Genomic DNA, 17054 nt, shown 5'->3' with positions numbered 1-17054 from the left:
GTTTTGTAGTAAGATTTAAAGCGCTGACTTCTATTGCATTAGGTTTTAAAACCACAATTGATAGACACTCCCTGCACAGCTGTTCCTGTTTCATTAAAGATAACTTACCAGTGATAAGCCTGTAAGAATTCCTTCACGATAACTTGCTTACTGGCCTGGGATTTGAGAAGCTTCAGTAAGTCTTGAGTAAAGCGCTTCACTTGAGCTCTATGTGTTAGAGTTAACAAGCGTTTGGAACCCATACCAAGAATCTGAAAGAAAATTTTATTTGATCACTCACATCTGGCATCCTCAGTCAATTATTTTACAAGATGTTTAGAAGCCAGTTCTAGCATACGTAGGCTAGAAATAAAGAATAAAATAGAGACAGTTTTTGGAAAGCCAGCCTCCTGAAGTCATACATTTTCTGATGAAATTAAGAAATGCTTCTTCCATGAGTTTTTTTTTTATTGCAACTGTTGCACATTTGTATTGGCTATTTTAATATTCTGCAACCAACTGGCATTCAAAGTAGTAAGCTATTGTGACCATAGTGTTTCTTTTTTGTAAAATAAGGCCACATGACTTCTTTCACACAGAAATCCTTCAAGTCGCAGGCTACACATCACAGCCTAACTTACAAGCACTCAGCGTTTCCTGTGTTCTTATGATAAACTGCACAATTAAAACCTTTTACTCAAGCACTAGCCATAGGCTAAAAGCAGCTTCAAACTTTATCCAGAGGCTCAGATAAAAAAAAAAAAAAAAAAAAAAAAAAAAAAAAGAAGAGTTGATTTCCCCAGAAGTTGTTTTGGAAGGGTGGGTACAATTAGAACAAAGCAGAAACAACAACTCAAAAAAGACAACAAACATATTCCAAGGTTCAGTTAACCATCTCTTTCAAGGTGGACTAGGTAATTGTATAGCATCTGCTATACAATACCAACTGGTAATTCAGATAGTTGAAGACACAAGTACAATTCCCCAAGTTAAAAGGAACAGTGCCATATAACTCACTTGCAGTACATGAGGCACTGCTTCTAGCAGCTCCATTAATTTAGAATACCCGTAGTCAGACACACGGCATTGTTTTGCAAAGTGATGATGGTATGTTGGGATGAATTTACTGACAGGTATGACGCAGGATGGTTGGCTTTTAAGTAGATCTATCACTTCTCTACTGAACTGGATAAGTTGTGGATTACCTACAGGGCTCTTGGAACGCAGAAGCCAAGGATCTGCAAAAAAAAAAAATCAAATCATATTACTGAGCCTTTCACTAATATTCTGCCACTAAACACTGCACTTCATTTATGACACAAGCTAAAGTACAGGAGAAAAAAAAAGAATGAACATTCAAGCTAAAAGTTTCTCTTTAAAAAAAAAGTTTAACAACTTTACAAGATGTTTATGCTGCTCTTATTTTTTTTTGCAGAAAAATTAGTTCAGAAAAAAGATTTTAAATAGAAGTATTTACCTGTAGTAGGAGGTGGTGGTTTGTTATGTATCCATTTAATAACTTTAATTCCATTTTGGGCAGTGGCAATGTTAACTCCGGGAACACAGGTAATTAGGTGTTCTAAAGGAACACCACCCTGGCCTTCTGGCACTATTTCAAGATCATTGAACTCCGACATATAACAATCAGGAAAACTTTGGAAGAAAAAAGCATCCATTATACGCTAAAATACCACTATAATGAGTATCATAAAAATATTATTTTGAGACACTTCCTGAGAAAAAGGCTTTGATATCTCACTAATGACTTAGAAAAGGCTTCATAAAATGCACATTTTAAATAAGTGTGTCTTTTCTCAACCAGAATTCAAGGAGTAGTAATTTCATAAGGCACTCATTTGCTATAGAAGATACCACCTTAGGTAAGCATCAGGGTTTTTATACAACAGGTAGTTTCAGAGCATTACCACAACCATCAATAAAGTTTTAAATCTTTAACCTATCAGCCCTTACGCTAAAAGCCTAAACTAAAATACATTACCTTAGTAAAGGCACAGTACCCTCATGCGTCTGTAGAAGACTGTGGACTTGGGGAGCAAATGTCTTCAGAGACACAATCACAAAAGGAATTCTATAAGAATCTGGATCAAACTCATGCTCACTGTTAAAAACAAGAGGTTGAAGTTTACATGCTCATTCTACACATAGCTTTAGCATAGTATGCCTGTGCTCACATACACACCCATAGTAAACATTATACTATATGCATAGGATATACTGCTACTAGCTGACAATACCACTATGTACAGTCACAAGCAACTTCTATCTTTTCTTCTTCACAAAAATTAATACAATTACAGCAAATTTCCAGAAGACAAGCAACATTCAGAAGAGCACATTTTTATTATCATTAGATTAAAACTTAATTTTAAAGTTTTAGCAGCACATACCATGCAGTTAACAGTGAACACCTAGTAACTGCCCTAGTAGCACAACCTGTCTGCTGTTGAATAAAACAAAAAGTTTAATACATGGCTTCAGGAAATCTTCAACCCAGTAGGAATCACTTACTAAACATAGCTGAAGGACAAAAAAATAATGATCAGTTCGAGCTATAATTAAGTAATCAAATTCAGGCTAATAGAAATCTCTATTTAATGTACAATCTTCTTATACAACCAGAAGAAGGTAGCGTACCTTTCAGCTTCTTTTTAAGAGGTACTCAATCCTGGCAGCTGTCCTAGAATACAGTGCTCTTACCTTAACAGACTGATCCATGAGAACTGCCTAGAAAATTCACTGCGCCATCTCACTATTGTCTGTCTGACTTATTCTTGTAAGCATATAAAGTGACCGGAGCATGCTAAGTGAACATATATACCTCAACTTTAATATACCTGTAAGTATCAAATGCTGTTCAAATATTTTGTAAAATTTTATAGTATTTTATACACAGCTTACATAAAGTCTTTATTCAGGCAATGCTGCTTACAAACAGGCTCGTGATATTCCAACTCTTCAAATATTATAGGACTACAGTTTGCTGATGAACCATCATGTGACTGTGAAGATCCCAATGGACTCTGCCGGGCTTGGCTGCTGGGTAAAAGGCACACCAGCCGCCCACTTCCTTGGTCACGTATTGCTACTGTATCCGTTAGTTTATATAAGTCTGATACAGTTAATTTATGCCCAAATCTAAAAGAAAAAAAATTAGAAATAAATACACATTATAAACACAGTTAGAGAATGCAGTAATCTGTGTTTTTTGTTTAAGAAACAGGAATATGCTAGAAACTATTATATGCAAAATTTTAAGGTAACTAATCTATTCATCCCAATGTAGAAAAATGAAGTATAACCCTCTAAGAAAGGCCAGCATTACAGTCACTGTCTCTGGATAGATAATATGCTGCAACATCCAACAACAAAAAACCCATGAGACTCCATTCTGTTACACTCTATAATTCACTATAAGCAATTGCATCAGATTCTTTTCAGAAGTACTAGAGAAAAAAGAACTGAGAACTCACTTTTTTTCATAGATTTCTATAAATTTGAACACAGGCAGACAACAAGCAGGTGCATCCTGCAGAATGGACATCGTTTCTGAGCTATAAAAGAAGTTTTGTAACATTAGCACAAAATTAATCTGTTGTTCTTAGTCTCCAGCCCAAATTGGTGATATATTTACGGATGCAGTTTATAAACTATAAATGTAACAGGACAAACTGCATTCCCTTCTGACCTAGCACTACAGAAGCTGACACTTCAGATCAGGGGAGTGCAACGAGTAACATTTCTGCTAACTCATTAGGTAATATCTCTGAAGGAGTTGCAACTTTCACAGGTGGTGGTAAGATTTCAAGCATCTATAAAATACAACATTAAAGCTGCAGGCATTAGGAGTTACCAGCCTGGTAATTACATTAAGAACTTTGAACAAACAAACTAAAAGGCAAGAATGAAATAAAGCTGTAAGTTACACAGTGGCAAGTAGCATATAATTGTAGAATACTCTACACTCCAAGCACTATTTTCACTGGAGCTTTCTGTGAGATCACAAAGACAACTTTTTCCCCCCTAATGCTTTCTTTCAGCGAGGAAAAAATTGAAGCAGAAAATACTTGTATTCTCACTAGCATCAGCACTCTGGTTCTATCATCTTCCATACAGAAAAGAGATCAAAGAAACACCAATGGCATTTAGACTACATATCCCATCCTTAAAGAGAAAATTCATGTGTACCTTCTTGGACGGAAGAAGAAATAAAGATACCAAGTATAACCTTAACTCAGCTGCACAAACTAAGCTGAGGTGTAGCAGCATTAAGGAAGAGTAGCAGTGAAACTATTAAACACTACTAAGCAGTTCTAGTCTCCTCAGATGCAACTTAAAATACAACTAGTGTAAAAACACTAAACTGAAAACTACTCTAATTATATTTAACACACTAATCAGGTCATAAGACAGATTTTACTTTATTTCCCTATCATTCCTTTACTCGGTATTTTAAATCATCTCTCAGCTACTAAATACATGCTAGAATGATTAAGAAGATGCCAAAGTGCTTATTACCTAAGTAGAGAGAGTGATTTACTAGCAGCTCCCGTTGCTAACGAGACCTGGATCCTTTTACTGCCAATTTTGTATCTGTGAAGACCGTTGACAGCACTGATTGCTTCTTGCAAATTTTCCATCTGAACTGTTGCCTTCAACTGGTAGTCTGTATGAGGACTGAGCTCTACAGTTTTTACCTGAAAGGAAGAAAACACCTTATACATTTATCACAAAATATTAACCAAGGCATGCCAACACAAGAGTAGCACAGCCTTGCTTTGGCCAAGAGCCAAATACAATGCAAACAGGAACAGAGCATGATGAACTATAGCCAACAGGACAATACAAACAAGAACTGAGCACAACAAGCCTTGGCCAAGGCAAGACCATGATATTCCTTTAACATAAGTATCATCTTCCCATGTAGATTATGCCAGAAGAATGCCACCTACAGCTCAGACAAATAGGACCACTGCAGAAGTGACCTCTCCTTGAATACTTTTTTTACTGATTCACACTCTCCAATGTCTGGTTTTGATCACTTCCCATTCAAAACAGAAATTCCGTTTTTACTGTGATTTTTAAGCTGACATTAAGGAATTCAGCTTTACAACATAAAAAGGTTATGCAGCTAAATCCTCTTCCCTACATGACTAATAAGCCACTTACTAAGAATTTTATATACAGAACTTCAAAATACCAGATCTATGAAGACCACGTGCAAATTAAGACTAGCGCAAGTGATGGTCTGGTCTTTTTAAAGGAAAAACACAATACCTCCTTTTAACAAAGTTTAAGAGTCACGTTCGGATAGCTTTCCATTCCTACTCACTTAAAACTAGACCACAAACATGTCCATGAACGGAAGTCTTTAAAAAACAGATTTAATAAAGGTATTTTAGCCTTTACCTTGCCATGTCTTGAGAAAATTTCTTGTAAATTTTGCTGCAACTCTTTTCTGGACAATCTGTAATCTATATTGCTGATCTGAATGTCTGCACCATTTGCAAAAGGATCAGGGCAGTCTGTACCACTGGTATGATTTACTACATTAAACATCAGTGGAGATGATCTATTTGAGAGGTTTGGAGACATACTCCTAGGTAAAATAAAAACATTTATGAGCTGAAGTAGCTATTGCACAATTCTGATATATACATCTCAAAATAAATCAGAAAATATACACAGGTCAAGTGCACGAATACAGCACTTTGAAGATATTTTACTAGCACATATGTGTGCAGGCAAAACAAATTTCACCACAAGCAAATGATCATAACAAGACAAATTTTTCCTATGAGAAGAAAATAACTCATTACGTTTCAGTCACCCAATTTAATAATATATTTGACGTGACGTCTTCTAGTATCTTACAAACACATTAAAAAAGTCAAACTCATTGATACGATTTTAATAATTGATAAAGGCCAAATATTTAAGTCTACAGGAATTTTACAGGCCTGCATAAATGTCTACTAGGAATGTCAAAGGCTCTGAAATTCAGAGGAGTAAGATGTCTGTAATACCTCTGAGGATTTTTCAGAAGCTTTAAAGACAAAGTTTACAGGAAACAATTGCCACACAGTAACTTTCTGAAGAAGAGTTCACTTCATCTTATATTTACATCCACCAAGTTATGCAGCACCATCACAGTTTCTTTTGCCTCCACACAAATCAGTGTATTAATGTGCTTAGCACACACAACTCCATATGGAGCTGGCAATAATCAATGTAGTCAGTAATCAATTGTAAAACAATCAAGTAAGACACAGACACTTACCGAGATGACCAGCAACTCTGAGACATAAGTAAAGGACTGAGTTGTCTTGAGGCTGTCAGCTTACTGAAAGCAGAGGGATAGCTGACTTGAAATACGGTTTCATCTTTATCTTTTTTATCTACAGGGGAGTTGGTAATGCTCCTGGAAGCAGTGGTCTCTTTTCTATTTACAAATACATGTCAGAAAAAGGGAAAAAAAAAAAAAAAAAAATCACATTATGTTGCAGAATTCACATTAAAAAATGTAGCTAACATTGATGTCTTTATTTTTAAACATACTTCTGACTACTTTTACAGGATGATTCTCCTGTTCCAATTTTTTTGGTTGCCAGAGGTACAGGAATCGTTGCATTAGAGTTACTCTGAGGAGAAGGAATTTGTTCTCTTAAATGTTCTTGCTGGTTTTCAACATTCCTACTGATAGTCTTTGATTCAAGGCGGCACAGCTCCTATATGAAACAGATGAAAAGTCAGTATAAAAGCACCAGACATCCCTTGCCAGAGTCTTTCCTTGGAAAACCTAGAGGGATGGAAACCTAGGTTACTGAAACTTTCTTTAATAGCATTTTCACTGGCACTTCGTAACAGGAATATTTGATTTTCTGTGACAGAGAATAGTAAACTGTCAATTACTTGAAATATTTTTGCTACACTGTAGATCCATCCTAGTTTTCCTTAAAACTAGGAAAGTGGATGACTCTAAATGCTATAACTCAATATCAATAGAAAAGTCAGAACTGGCCTAGGATTCAAGACTCACTAAGTACCAGCAGTATTTCCAAATTGAGAAAGAGGTGTAAGGAAGGGAGAAAAACAACCCTCAAATTCATTGCCTGCTTTCCAAGCAGCTGAATATAGCTTTTATTTGGGAAAGTCACTATACATTACAGTTCATTAAATAAGACTGAAAAGTTACAGCTGTAACAGAAGCAATCCTCAGAACATGAGGAAAAGCAGTAATACTAAACAAGGTAGAACAACAATACCTGTAAACTTTTAACATTTGCGGGTTTCATGATAGATCCATGAATCTGGAATCCCTTCCCAGCAGAGCCTTTGGTACCAGAAGACTGATCACTTGAGTCTTTGTTGAGGAGGCACAGCTTTGTGTTCTTGTTAATTTTTTTGGGAGACTTCACCTTTTCAGTTCCCACAAAACTGGAGCTTTTTGTTTCATTAAGTTCTTTGTTTTTGGGAGTAAAAGACACTACAATCCTGTTACCGAAAACATCTTCATTTTCCATTCGCTTCCGAGCCCGTTCAGCACTTTCTTGATTTAAAAAACGGAGAATTGCACTGCTTCCAGAAATGCTCAACACCTTTCCTCCACAGTTGTCTGACAAACGCCTGAGTCTATTACTGACACTTTTGCTGTCTCTGTTTGTTGGCAGATTATAAACATATAATAGTGTATGGCATGCCTGTTTAAAGGGAGTAAGATTTTAATTTGATTATGTCAGCATTGTTCAAAACCAGTATTTTGACATTAATTCTGGTGACACATGCACTTCCTCTGCCTCCCCCAAGTTATTTTTGCAGCATTCAATATTTAGTGATAATGTGACTTTTACTTAATTACTTTCTTCTTTCATTATTTCATCCTTTCAGTCTTAAAGCAGAAAGTATGGTAGTAACTGAAATACAGACAATGGTCAAATATGCAGGAGACATCATGCCTCACCGCAAAAATACACACAATTTCAGCCTGCTCTCCCCCCAGATTAGAGAAACAAAAGAAAAGGAAGTTGACACTTTGAAATGTCTGTTGCATTAAGAATTAAAAACCTCACCGGCATTTTCAGTGGTAACCTTGGTGGCAAGTCTGAAATAAATTCTTCAAAACAAATAAGCTCATGAGCATGATGTAAGAGTGCTTCTGAAGCTTGGTTTTTATGCACCAAAATTATTCGAAAACCATGTCGATGTCTCAGGTCACTGAGTTCCAAAGCAAAGTTTACATCCGCTGGAGAAAAAGAGAAAAACGGAATGAACAAGTAAACACATGAAAAAGCTTTACAAAAAAAGTCAGATTAAACAAACAAAACCCCAGATCTCACTCGACAGGTTCTATTTATCATTGAAAATTTCCAATGACAAAGCACTAACAGCTACAGGGCTTCTCAGTGAACATAATTTAAATCAGCAGTTAGCATTCAGTCTCAGACAAGGGCTTCCTTTTAATAGCAATTTCTAGCAATTCATCAGCAAGACTGGTACTGTATACTTCTATAACAAACACTTGTTTAGCTTTAGGGAGAAATCCAAGGCAACACAGAGCGATTAAATAGTTGAGTGGCTTGCATATTTAACTGTATAGTATGCTGCTACAATAAAAAAAAAGAATCCAATACATTTTGCTCAAAGCATTCTGAAAGATTACCATAAGGAAGACACAATGAGTTTCACGTTATTAGCTTCCTCTGAAGCTGTCAAACTTTAGACATGATTTATACACATGCCTACTGAAACTCAACAAGACATCAGATTCCAATGCTGATTTAAATAAGCCAAGCTCTCATCTTACTGTCCCTACTTGTCCCTTGCTGCCACTGACATTATTAAGCATTCTTGAGCAATGCAGTTAAAGCTGATTCTAAACACAGAATGGAAAGCAGGATAGCATCATACGCAGAAGTACTATTAAAGAGAAGAACTGAGTTCTGCAATGTTGATGAGTACCACAAACGCTTACTTGACACAAGAACCACAGTGGCAGGTGCAGTGTGTGTATCAGCAAATCTCCTAAGACTCTGTCTGAGTTTGTCATCAGCAGCATTCTTTGCTGTAGCATTGATGTGTGCAACAGTCACCTGTGGAAATACAGATACGCTCTAAAGAAAAGCTTGAATATGAACTATGCTTGATTAAATTTAATTTTTAAAAAAAATTAACATAAACACAAGCTTTCACATGCACCTTTTATTTGACAAATTAATGCACACATTCATGAAATACAACATGTATGGATCTCAGACTATTCTAATGGCAATGAACTTCAACCCTAGTTGTTCAGCAATATCTTAGGGATGACTTCTGCTGTTCTGTGTTAAAGATCACAACTTACACACCTTACAAACATTCCATAAACCCTCAATTGAAATAGAGGGGTGGCAAACATAGCAAGTACTCACTATTGATTTGTTTTACCTCACATAAGCAGATAAACTGTCAACCTGTTATACCTGCAACTTGGGGGGTGGGAAAGTAATTTCTGACTTAGAAACCTGCACAAAAAGTTAAAAAATACTAAGAAACAAAAGGTATTGATGGAAAAATATGTAGCATTAAGGTGCCCCAACCAATACCATTAATTTGTATGTCCTCACTAATCAGCACAGTACTCACTAATAAAAGTAAAAAAGTTAATTTCACAGAATCATAGTTCTTTTAGGTTAATTATTTAGTCACAGATTTAAAGGATAACACTAGAAACTCCACCACCACTCATTACTGGATGAAATAAAAATCCCCTGTGAACACTAAAACTAAAGCTAAAACAGTCATCTACATATAATGGAATGCAGTTTCAGTTTTTAAAAGTATCCCACCAGGGAAGTTGAGCATTAGAGACCCCACCCATAAACTAATTATAAGCTCACGCACTAAACACAGAAGCTAACATAAAGCTTTAGCGAACAGAAATCACCATTAGCACACTCAAAGTACACACTCTCAAGCAAGAACACCAGGCAGATGCTGTTTTGATACCTGGCAGTTGTTTAGCTCCTGAATAACTTCTTTATTTTCTTTACTAATATCACACACACAGATGAACTCTGCCTCTCTGTGACCTTTAAAAAACTTTTCACGAATCCTCTGTACAACTGCAATAGCTGAACGGCCAGTGGGAACTGAGCAGTTTTCAATATCCCAGAAGACTCCAATAGGGGGCAAGTTTTCCAGAACTTGGCCTGTTGCTGCAACTTCCGGAGATCCTATACAAGTTTAACAACACAGCTCATTTTAATCTCCAAAAACATTAAACTTAGCATACTATAAACTTTGCACATGGGAAGCTTTATGTTTTAGAGAACATGCCCAGGAATGCAAGCTCAGTTTTATTTTCTTAAGGAATCTAAAAAACAAGTCAGGTGTTTTCGCAGTTTCTCTTTAAGGGAGAAACTTTATACCTCAAATCAGTCTTAAACAGAAATTTAGTTACTGTTAAGTTAGGACAAATACACAAGACAAATTCAGCTTTACTTTTAAACTCTCAAACAACCAAGTAATGTATTTAAAAAAAGTGATCAAGTGTTGAGGTGCCACGTGCCATGAAAATTGCCTGAAGTTGTCACACTAAGCTCAGTGGGTGCTATACGAGTAACAGAAGTGAAACATGAAAGCTCTTCAGGTTTACAGCGTGCATTAGATAAAGAATCTAAACAAAACTGAATGAGATTACCAGTATAGTGACAGTTATTATAGAAAATTAAGGCAGTATGGAACAAATGCAGAGGTACCCTACAATTGAGGAAAGTGAGGTTAAGAGTTTTTGTTATTACAGGCTAAGAAGTGCAAATAAAGTTTCTGGTGTTTGAGCAATCTGAATATATATTTAATTCCGAATTAACATTATATACCCATTCCATCCCCACAAACAAAGTGGAAAAAAAACCATGGGGAATGACACAGAATCCTCACAGTCAAAAGCAAACTAAGAATTAAAGCTAGCTAAGAATATAAAATTAAGCACAGTAGACAAATGTTGTATTTGTTTGGGTATATGTTGACTCATTCTTCAACAAGAGTCACTGGGATTACATTTTGTAAGGACACTTAATTTTAAGGTGCAACACCTCCAACCTAAAAATGGGTGTAGTCTTAAAATGATAGTAAAACTATCCAATTTCTTATTTTTCCATTACTTCTTTTTTAAGATTGCAATTTTCATACTAGCTATGATTTTGTAATTCAAGCAGTACTAATACTGTAGAAAGGCCATGTAATTATTTCACCCAATATTTTAATCTCAAGAACACTGAAAAAGCTGTATTCTTATTACAAACATTACACCTTTACTGCATAGGAAGTGACAATAAACACTACAGACTGAGAAAATGCTTTTCAAAGTATAGCTGAAGATAATTTCTTTATAGACCACCCGAAAAAAATAGCTTCCAAGTCCTTAGAATTTATTTTTCTAGTTCTTAAAATGACAAAAAGATATAATGGTAAAAAGGTAAAAAAATATAATGGTAAAAAATTAAAGCTCTATGCCAACAATACACTAAGTTAACTAGGTAATCAAAACAGGTAAATCCAAGTTAGGACTTTGCAAAACAGAAGCAAGGGGGGGTTGGGGTTTTTGTTTTGGTTTGGTTTTTTGGTTGTTTTTTAACTGTTTAGTCTTCTATAACTTTACAGAAGTTTCCAGAGAACAGTGAAATTTAAGAGAACTCTTCATGCGCAATAGTATTTAAGGAGGACATTCAAAGTGCAAGTTTCAAACAAATGTGGTTTACCATATTTCTGCGGTGATTTGCCAAGGCTGCTTGCCAGTAGCAAACTCTTCTCATTTCCTGTTCGTTTAGTTCCACAGCCATTACATATTGGGATAGGAACAGGTGCAGTCTGTGTACTTGGAGGAGGAATATTTGGCCAAATTTTAGCAGCATCAACTAGGCTGTTTCTGGTTGGCTGTTGGGACAATTTTTCAAAATACATGTTCATTTAGTATACAGTATTAACACATAGTATGCCAAGCTAGAAACACTCAGTTTCCCTTCTGCAACAAATCCAAGTGCAGATGTACTCTGCAAAGTTAAATAACAACAATATCACTGCACAAAGGAAGCTTCTACCCTAGTCTTTCCTCACATACTTAGCTCTAGATTTCCAAATGCAAGGAAAGATTCTATTAAACTCTGCACATCAAGACATGTTATCTTTAAGAAGTACTAATATGTCTTCCAAAAAAACCCCTGACCTAGCATGTGAAATCAGCACAATTAAGAGTACAAGGCTGAATCACCTCCCTCTCCCAAATAATAGTGGTCATTATTCCAAACATATTGAATTCACCATTTAGTTTACTGAAGTGAAAACATTTCACTTTTATACTGGAAACTCAAATTTGAAAGTTTAAGTAACACATCTTGCAAAGTTGAGTATATTATTTCACTTGAAATTCCTATTAAAATTCAAGCACAGTTTTAAACAGTTCTGAAGTGTACCAAATCAGTACTGAAGCATAAATTACAGATTTAGGAAGACTGAACTAAGACCTATCTAACCAAACCAAAATTAGAATATCCTTATAGCATCAGACATTTCACCTGACTTACAAACAAATCTTTATTTATCAGCTTCCCAAGGGTACATGTTAACTGTTGTTAACCTTTTCTCAGAGTCACTACTCTAGAACATTTTAATTGGAGCAGTCAAGAAGAGGTAACTGTCTTACAAATGCAGTCAAAATTCTGCTCGAGTACATTACAGATCCCCTGTAAGCTAAACATAATAGCCTCTTTTGTCTTCCTATCAAACTGAATGTTACCTCAGACAAGAGGTCATCTTTGATCATCATTTGGACTGTGCATCAGCAACTAGGAGGATGCAAGCTGCAACCCATGGAAGCTGGTGTTTTGCTCAAGTTAATATTAGTTAAGAGACCAACAATATACCACGCTTAACAGATGAGAAACGCGATGTGTACAAACCTTGCTCAAGCAGTCATTGCAGTAGTGAGAGCCCTTTAAACAAACTGAAGGTGCCATGTTTAGGTGCAAAGGGTTGGCGCACACACGTGATGTTAGCTCCGACTGTGCAATATGCTCATCCAAGTGGCCTGTAGCCCCACTTGTGAATTCAGAACAAGGAAAATAGCCAGATGACGGGCAGCTCTGAAGGGCAGGAAACTGATGCAGTTTGTGCACGTTACCATGACAGGACTGGAAATGGAGTTTTCCACAACAGGGCAGATGTTGACAAGAAGATACACTGTTTTCTACACACATGCCAGGGAACTCACTCGCAATGCCTGCCAAATTGCTTCTAGCTGGAGGGTTCTTCAGTGAAGATGCAGACTGATAAGCAAATCCCGACCCTACTTGACAAGTAATCGTCCCAGTGCTTTGTGAGTCTAATATTGTGCCAGGGTGAATCAAGTTACCACCACCACCACCACAATGCATTTGTGGAGTACAAGAAGAGTCAGAGCCATGAGCACAGCAGCTTACTTTTGGGCCCGGTGAAAGCTGTATTTGCTGTTGCTGAAGAGGATGAACATCAGGAAGCGGTACTGCTGGAAAGAGTTTAGAGCCAGCATTGTGAGGAGATGAAGCATCCTTCAGTTCTACAGCAGCTTTCTTGTTCTCCATGTAATCTTTCTGGAAAATGAAAGTTCAGTTACATTCAGATACATAAACCAGCAATTTTATAGCATAAATAAGCATATTTTTAGACTGTTACGATTTTGACGATAATGGAAGTTTTGAAAAGCATTATCTTTATGATTACTATTACCTCATTGTCTGAACATGTAAAATTTTAAAAGAAACATGCCAGTTGTGTATGTCAGCCTGAGGTATATTGGTATCAGTGGATTTTGGAAGCAACAAAAAAAAAGCTATAAACCAAATAGCAATAGGCCTATAAAAAAGAATCTGAAAAGCAGAAAACTGTTAGGCTAAGGCTGAGAGATACTTTGCAACTGCAAAGCAAAAAAAGTTTTTTTCTTTTAAGAGCAAACATAGATGGATGCAATATAAAGTGAAAAAACTACAGTTTGGAGGTACATAAGGAATCATCTTTTACTTTGAATAAAGAGTTTAAAATTGTATTAAAGTTTTTGAAGTAATGCGTTACAAGACTAAGACTTTAAAAAAACTGAAATTATATTAAACAGGTAAACTAACAGAAGACAGAGAAGACTAAATTTTCACAACAGAGTGCCTTTTCCTACTCTGATTTAAGATATCAAGACATATAGACATGAAGGCATAGACAGAAGTATTTTTTTTAAATGGTAGCAGTGAAAACTAAGCAAGGTTATGAGAAGCACCAGAACAGTCAAGGTCAGTAGAGCAAACCTGTGTACAACTCGCTGCTCCAGAGCTTTAGCCCAGTACTTTGGAACAACTTTTACTTCCCAAATTGAATTTGATGCATTTCCTACTGCACAGTAATGCATAATTGATTACCCAAGTTCAAAACCATTCATCTCTACCTGATACCATGTATTACTAATTGATGATACACTCTACCAAAAATCTTCGTGGAACTGGCTTATATGTTAAATTTCAGAATTTATGTCAGCTTTCTTCCTAACCCCTGACGCATGAGAATAGCAACACAACAAGACATATGCTTATCTGTTCCCCTCATATCTTTTACTGAAAGTCAGATTGAACATGCACAAACGAGTATTACTTAACAGCTAAAGCTTGCTTGCTCAAGCAAGTCATTGTGTTGTACTATTCCTTCTATTCCTCAGCAATTCGCATCTTAAATGTATAGAATCATATACAGTCAGAGAACAGGAATATTTCAAGAAATGGAAACAAGGAAAACCTAAATATTCATGAAGAACAGTACCCACAATTGCTATAACTTCTATATAATAATTCATAAAATTCTAAATTTGCCTCCAAACTAAACTGATTAAAATCTGGAACTGTGAAGACTACTTCCCTACTCCATCCTTCAGCAGTAACTTCATAGAGCTTTCAAGAAGCTGCCTTACACACTTTTAAAGCAGTCAGTTGTATTATTCCAAACAGAGCTGTAGAGAGTAAAGCCTGTCAAGCAAAGCAACTTGCCTGCTTTCACCAGAACTGATGAGAGTACTGTGAACACAACTAAAGACCTTAAATTCCCACACAGATTTCATACTTACTATGATAACTGCTATCTCCTCTTTCTCCCCTCCCCACTTGCTCCCTTTAGTCAGCAATAATGCTGCAGTTAGTTATACTGGTCTGTACCAGAACATCAAGTACTCTTTTAGTAAAGCAACAAATTACCGTTTTCGCACTGCAAGGCAAAGACTTTTCAGCAGCAGAAAAGCAATTAGAAAGTTTCCAGAGCCATGGTTTAGCATCATTCTCTTGTCGCTGAAGCCATCCAAATGACCTATCGCAGAGGTTCTCTGTCCTGTTTCCTTCCATCATACAGCCAAGCAAAAAGGCTCAACATTCTTTCATCCCCCCTTCCTTTCATTCTTCCCACCTGCCAAAGACAAAAAACCACATGCTTTAAACAACTTTTAAGGTAATACAGAGAAAAGCCATGGTGGTCATATGAATTCCACTGACGCTAGATCACTGAACCTGCATTATTTATGTTGAATTTAACTATACATATGGAACATGGCCTTGACTATTCCTGTTTAGTACAAGAATATTCCTCATGATCTGCAGCACAGGTAGGGTAGTCTGAGGAAAACACTAAGGCACTAGCTGCAAAGTCCCAGAAATGCGTTACTGCTGACATGAAATAATTCCCTGAAACTTTCAGTGCATTCTCCTGGAAAAAGAAGCCTGGAGGTAGGTTTTCAAGAACATCTCATCAGTAAATACAAAATAGGTGCAGCCGAGCTCAGCTGAAAGAATTGAACTACATATTCATTGTTTTTCCGCAGGCTAACAAAACTATATATACTGTATCAAGGACACAGTATTTAGTATTAAACAGAGCTTTAAATTATTAAAATTATTTACAAATAGTTCTACTAATTCTCATGCTGCCCCACTGTAGACCACATCAATTTAGCTTTACAGAACCACAACAAAGTAAAGCAATTTGTTTAAGGCCCAGCCACACTGTACCAGAAAAAATTAGGATTAGCAAAGAAGTCTTCTTACCCTCCAACAACGTACTGCCTTCATTAGGCTACACTCCTTCCGTTTTCTTGCATTTAATGTTAAATGCAATAACCACAGAATACATTCCATAGCATTACATTTGCCCTAGTGTTACTTTTAACCACAAACTAAGTTCGGCTTTTTTTAAACCAGAAATGTTTATTTGCACGAACCCCAAAATTAATAAAACATTAAGTTAATCAAGTTCTATAACACTAGAATATGTAACTTTTTAAAATGTCTGGTAGCACCAATCGTTTAGGAATCAAAACGGTAAGTGAAACAAATTAAAAGCTGTATTAACCACGTATATCCGCGCTTTGCCCTCTGCGGCTCACAGCTCCCCGGGTGCTTCCAGCTCGGCCTGGCCCGCAGCCCGGGGGCGACGGCGAGGCTCGACCCCCCACCCCAGGCAAACAGCCCCAGCGCGCCCCAAGGCGCTCTTGCCTGCTGGGGGGAAGGGACTGGCTCCCCCCCCCCCCCCCGCCCCCCCCCTGAGCTGCCCGCAGCGCCGCCGCCCCTCACATGCCGCCGCGGCCCCTCACACCCCTTTGTTGTCCTCCCTCCTCCCTCTCCGCTCCCTCTGCCGTCAAGCGACGCCGAGCGCCGGAAAGCACCCACTGCCGCAAAGGAGACTGTCGTAACGCACCCTTCTTCTTCTTCTTCCTCTTCCTCCTCCTCTTCTTCTTCTTCTTCTTCTTCCTCCTCCTCCTCCTCCTCCTCTTCTTCTTATTCTTCTTCTTCTTCCTCCTCCTCTTCTTCTTCTTCTTCTTCCTCTTCTTCCTCCTCCTCTTCTTCTTCTTCTTCTTCCTCTTCCTCCTCCTCCTCCTCCTCTTCTTCTTCCTTTTCCTCCTCCTCCTCTTCTAATTCTTCCTCCTCCCCCTCCTCCTCTTCTTCTTCTTCCTCCTCCTCCTCCTCCTCTTCTTCTTCCTCTTCCTCCTCCTCTTCTTCTTCCTCTTCCTCCTCCTCTTCTTC

The 17054-nt window shown here is 37.2% G+C and overlaps 1 protein-coding gene across 6 annotated transcripts in view; it reads right to left on the bottom strand.

The window, feature by feature from the left end:
• Positions 1-16662, bottom strand: part of MARF1 (meiosis regulator and mRNA stability factor 1) — a 43342-nt gene extending 26680 nt beyond the window's left edge. For all 6 annotated transcript variants that reach the window (XR_004842113.1, XR_004842114.1, XM_035895078.1 and 3 more), the window contains exons 1-18: positions 16574-16662; positions 15240-15444; positions 12936-13604; positions 11739-11913; positions 9985-10211; positions 8969-9086; positions 8067-8239; positions 7263-7697; positions 6556-6725; positions 6278-6439; positions 5407-5596; positions 4516-4694; positions 3471-3551; positions 2899-3135; positions 1979-2098; positions 1457-1632; positions 997-1217; positions 109-251 (exon numbers count right to left, since the gene is read on the bottom strand). Coding sequence is in view for 4 of the 6 variants with exons in the window: in XM_035895078.1 (XP_035750971.1) it covers positions 109-251; positions 997-1217; positions 1457-1632; positions 1979-2098; positions 2899-3135; positions 3471-3551; positions 4516-4694; positions 5407-5596; positions 6278-6439; positions 6556-6725; positions 7263-7697; positions 8067-8239; positions 8969-9086; positions 9985-10211; positions 11739-11913; positions 12936-13604; positions 15240-15386 (3623 nt within the window). In the remaining 2 variants the exon portion in view is untranslated. The remainder of the gene's footprint in view (positions 1-108; positions 252-996; positions 1218-1456; positions 1633-1978; positions 2099-2898; positions 3136-3470; positions 3552-4515; positions 4695-5406; positions 5597-6277; positions 6440-6555; positions 6726-7262; positions 7698-8066; positions 8240-8968; positions 9087-9984; positions 10212-11738; positions 11914-12935; positions 13605-15239; positions 15445-16573) is intronic.
• Positions 16663-17054: the final 392 nt, after the last annotated feature.

This window comes from Egretta garzetta, unplaced genomic scaffold (assembly GCF_000687185.1).
Source record: "Egretta garzetta isolate BGI_Z169 unplaced genomic scaffold, ASM68718v1 scaffold575, whole genome shotgun sequence".
NCBI lineage: Eukaryota > Metazoa > Chordata > Aves > Pelecaniformes > Ardeidae > Egretta > Egretta garzetta.
Note: the sequence above shows the minus strand (reverse complement) of the source record. Positions and strands in the feature narration are given on the sequence as shown.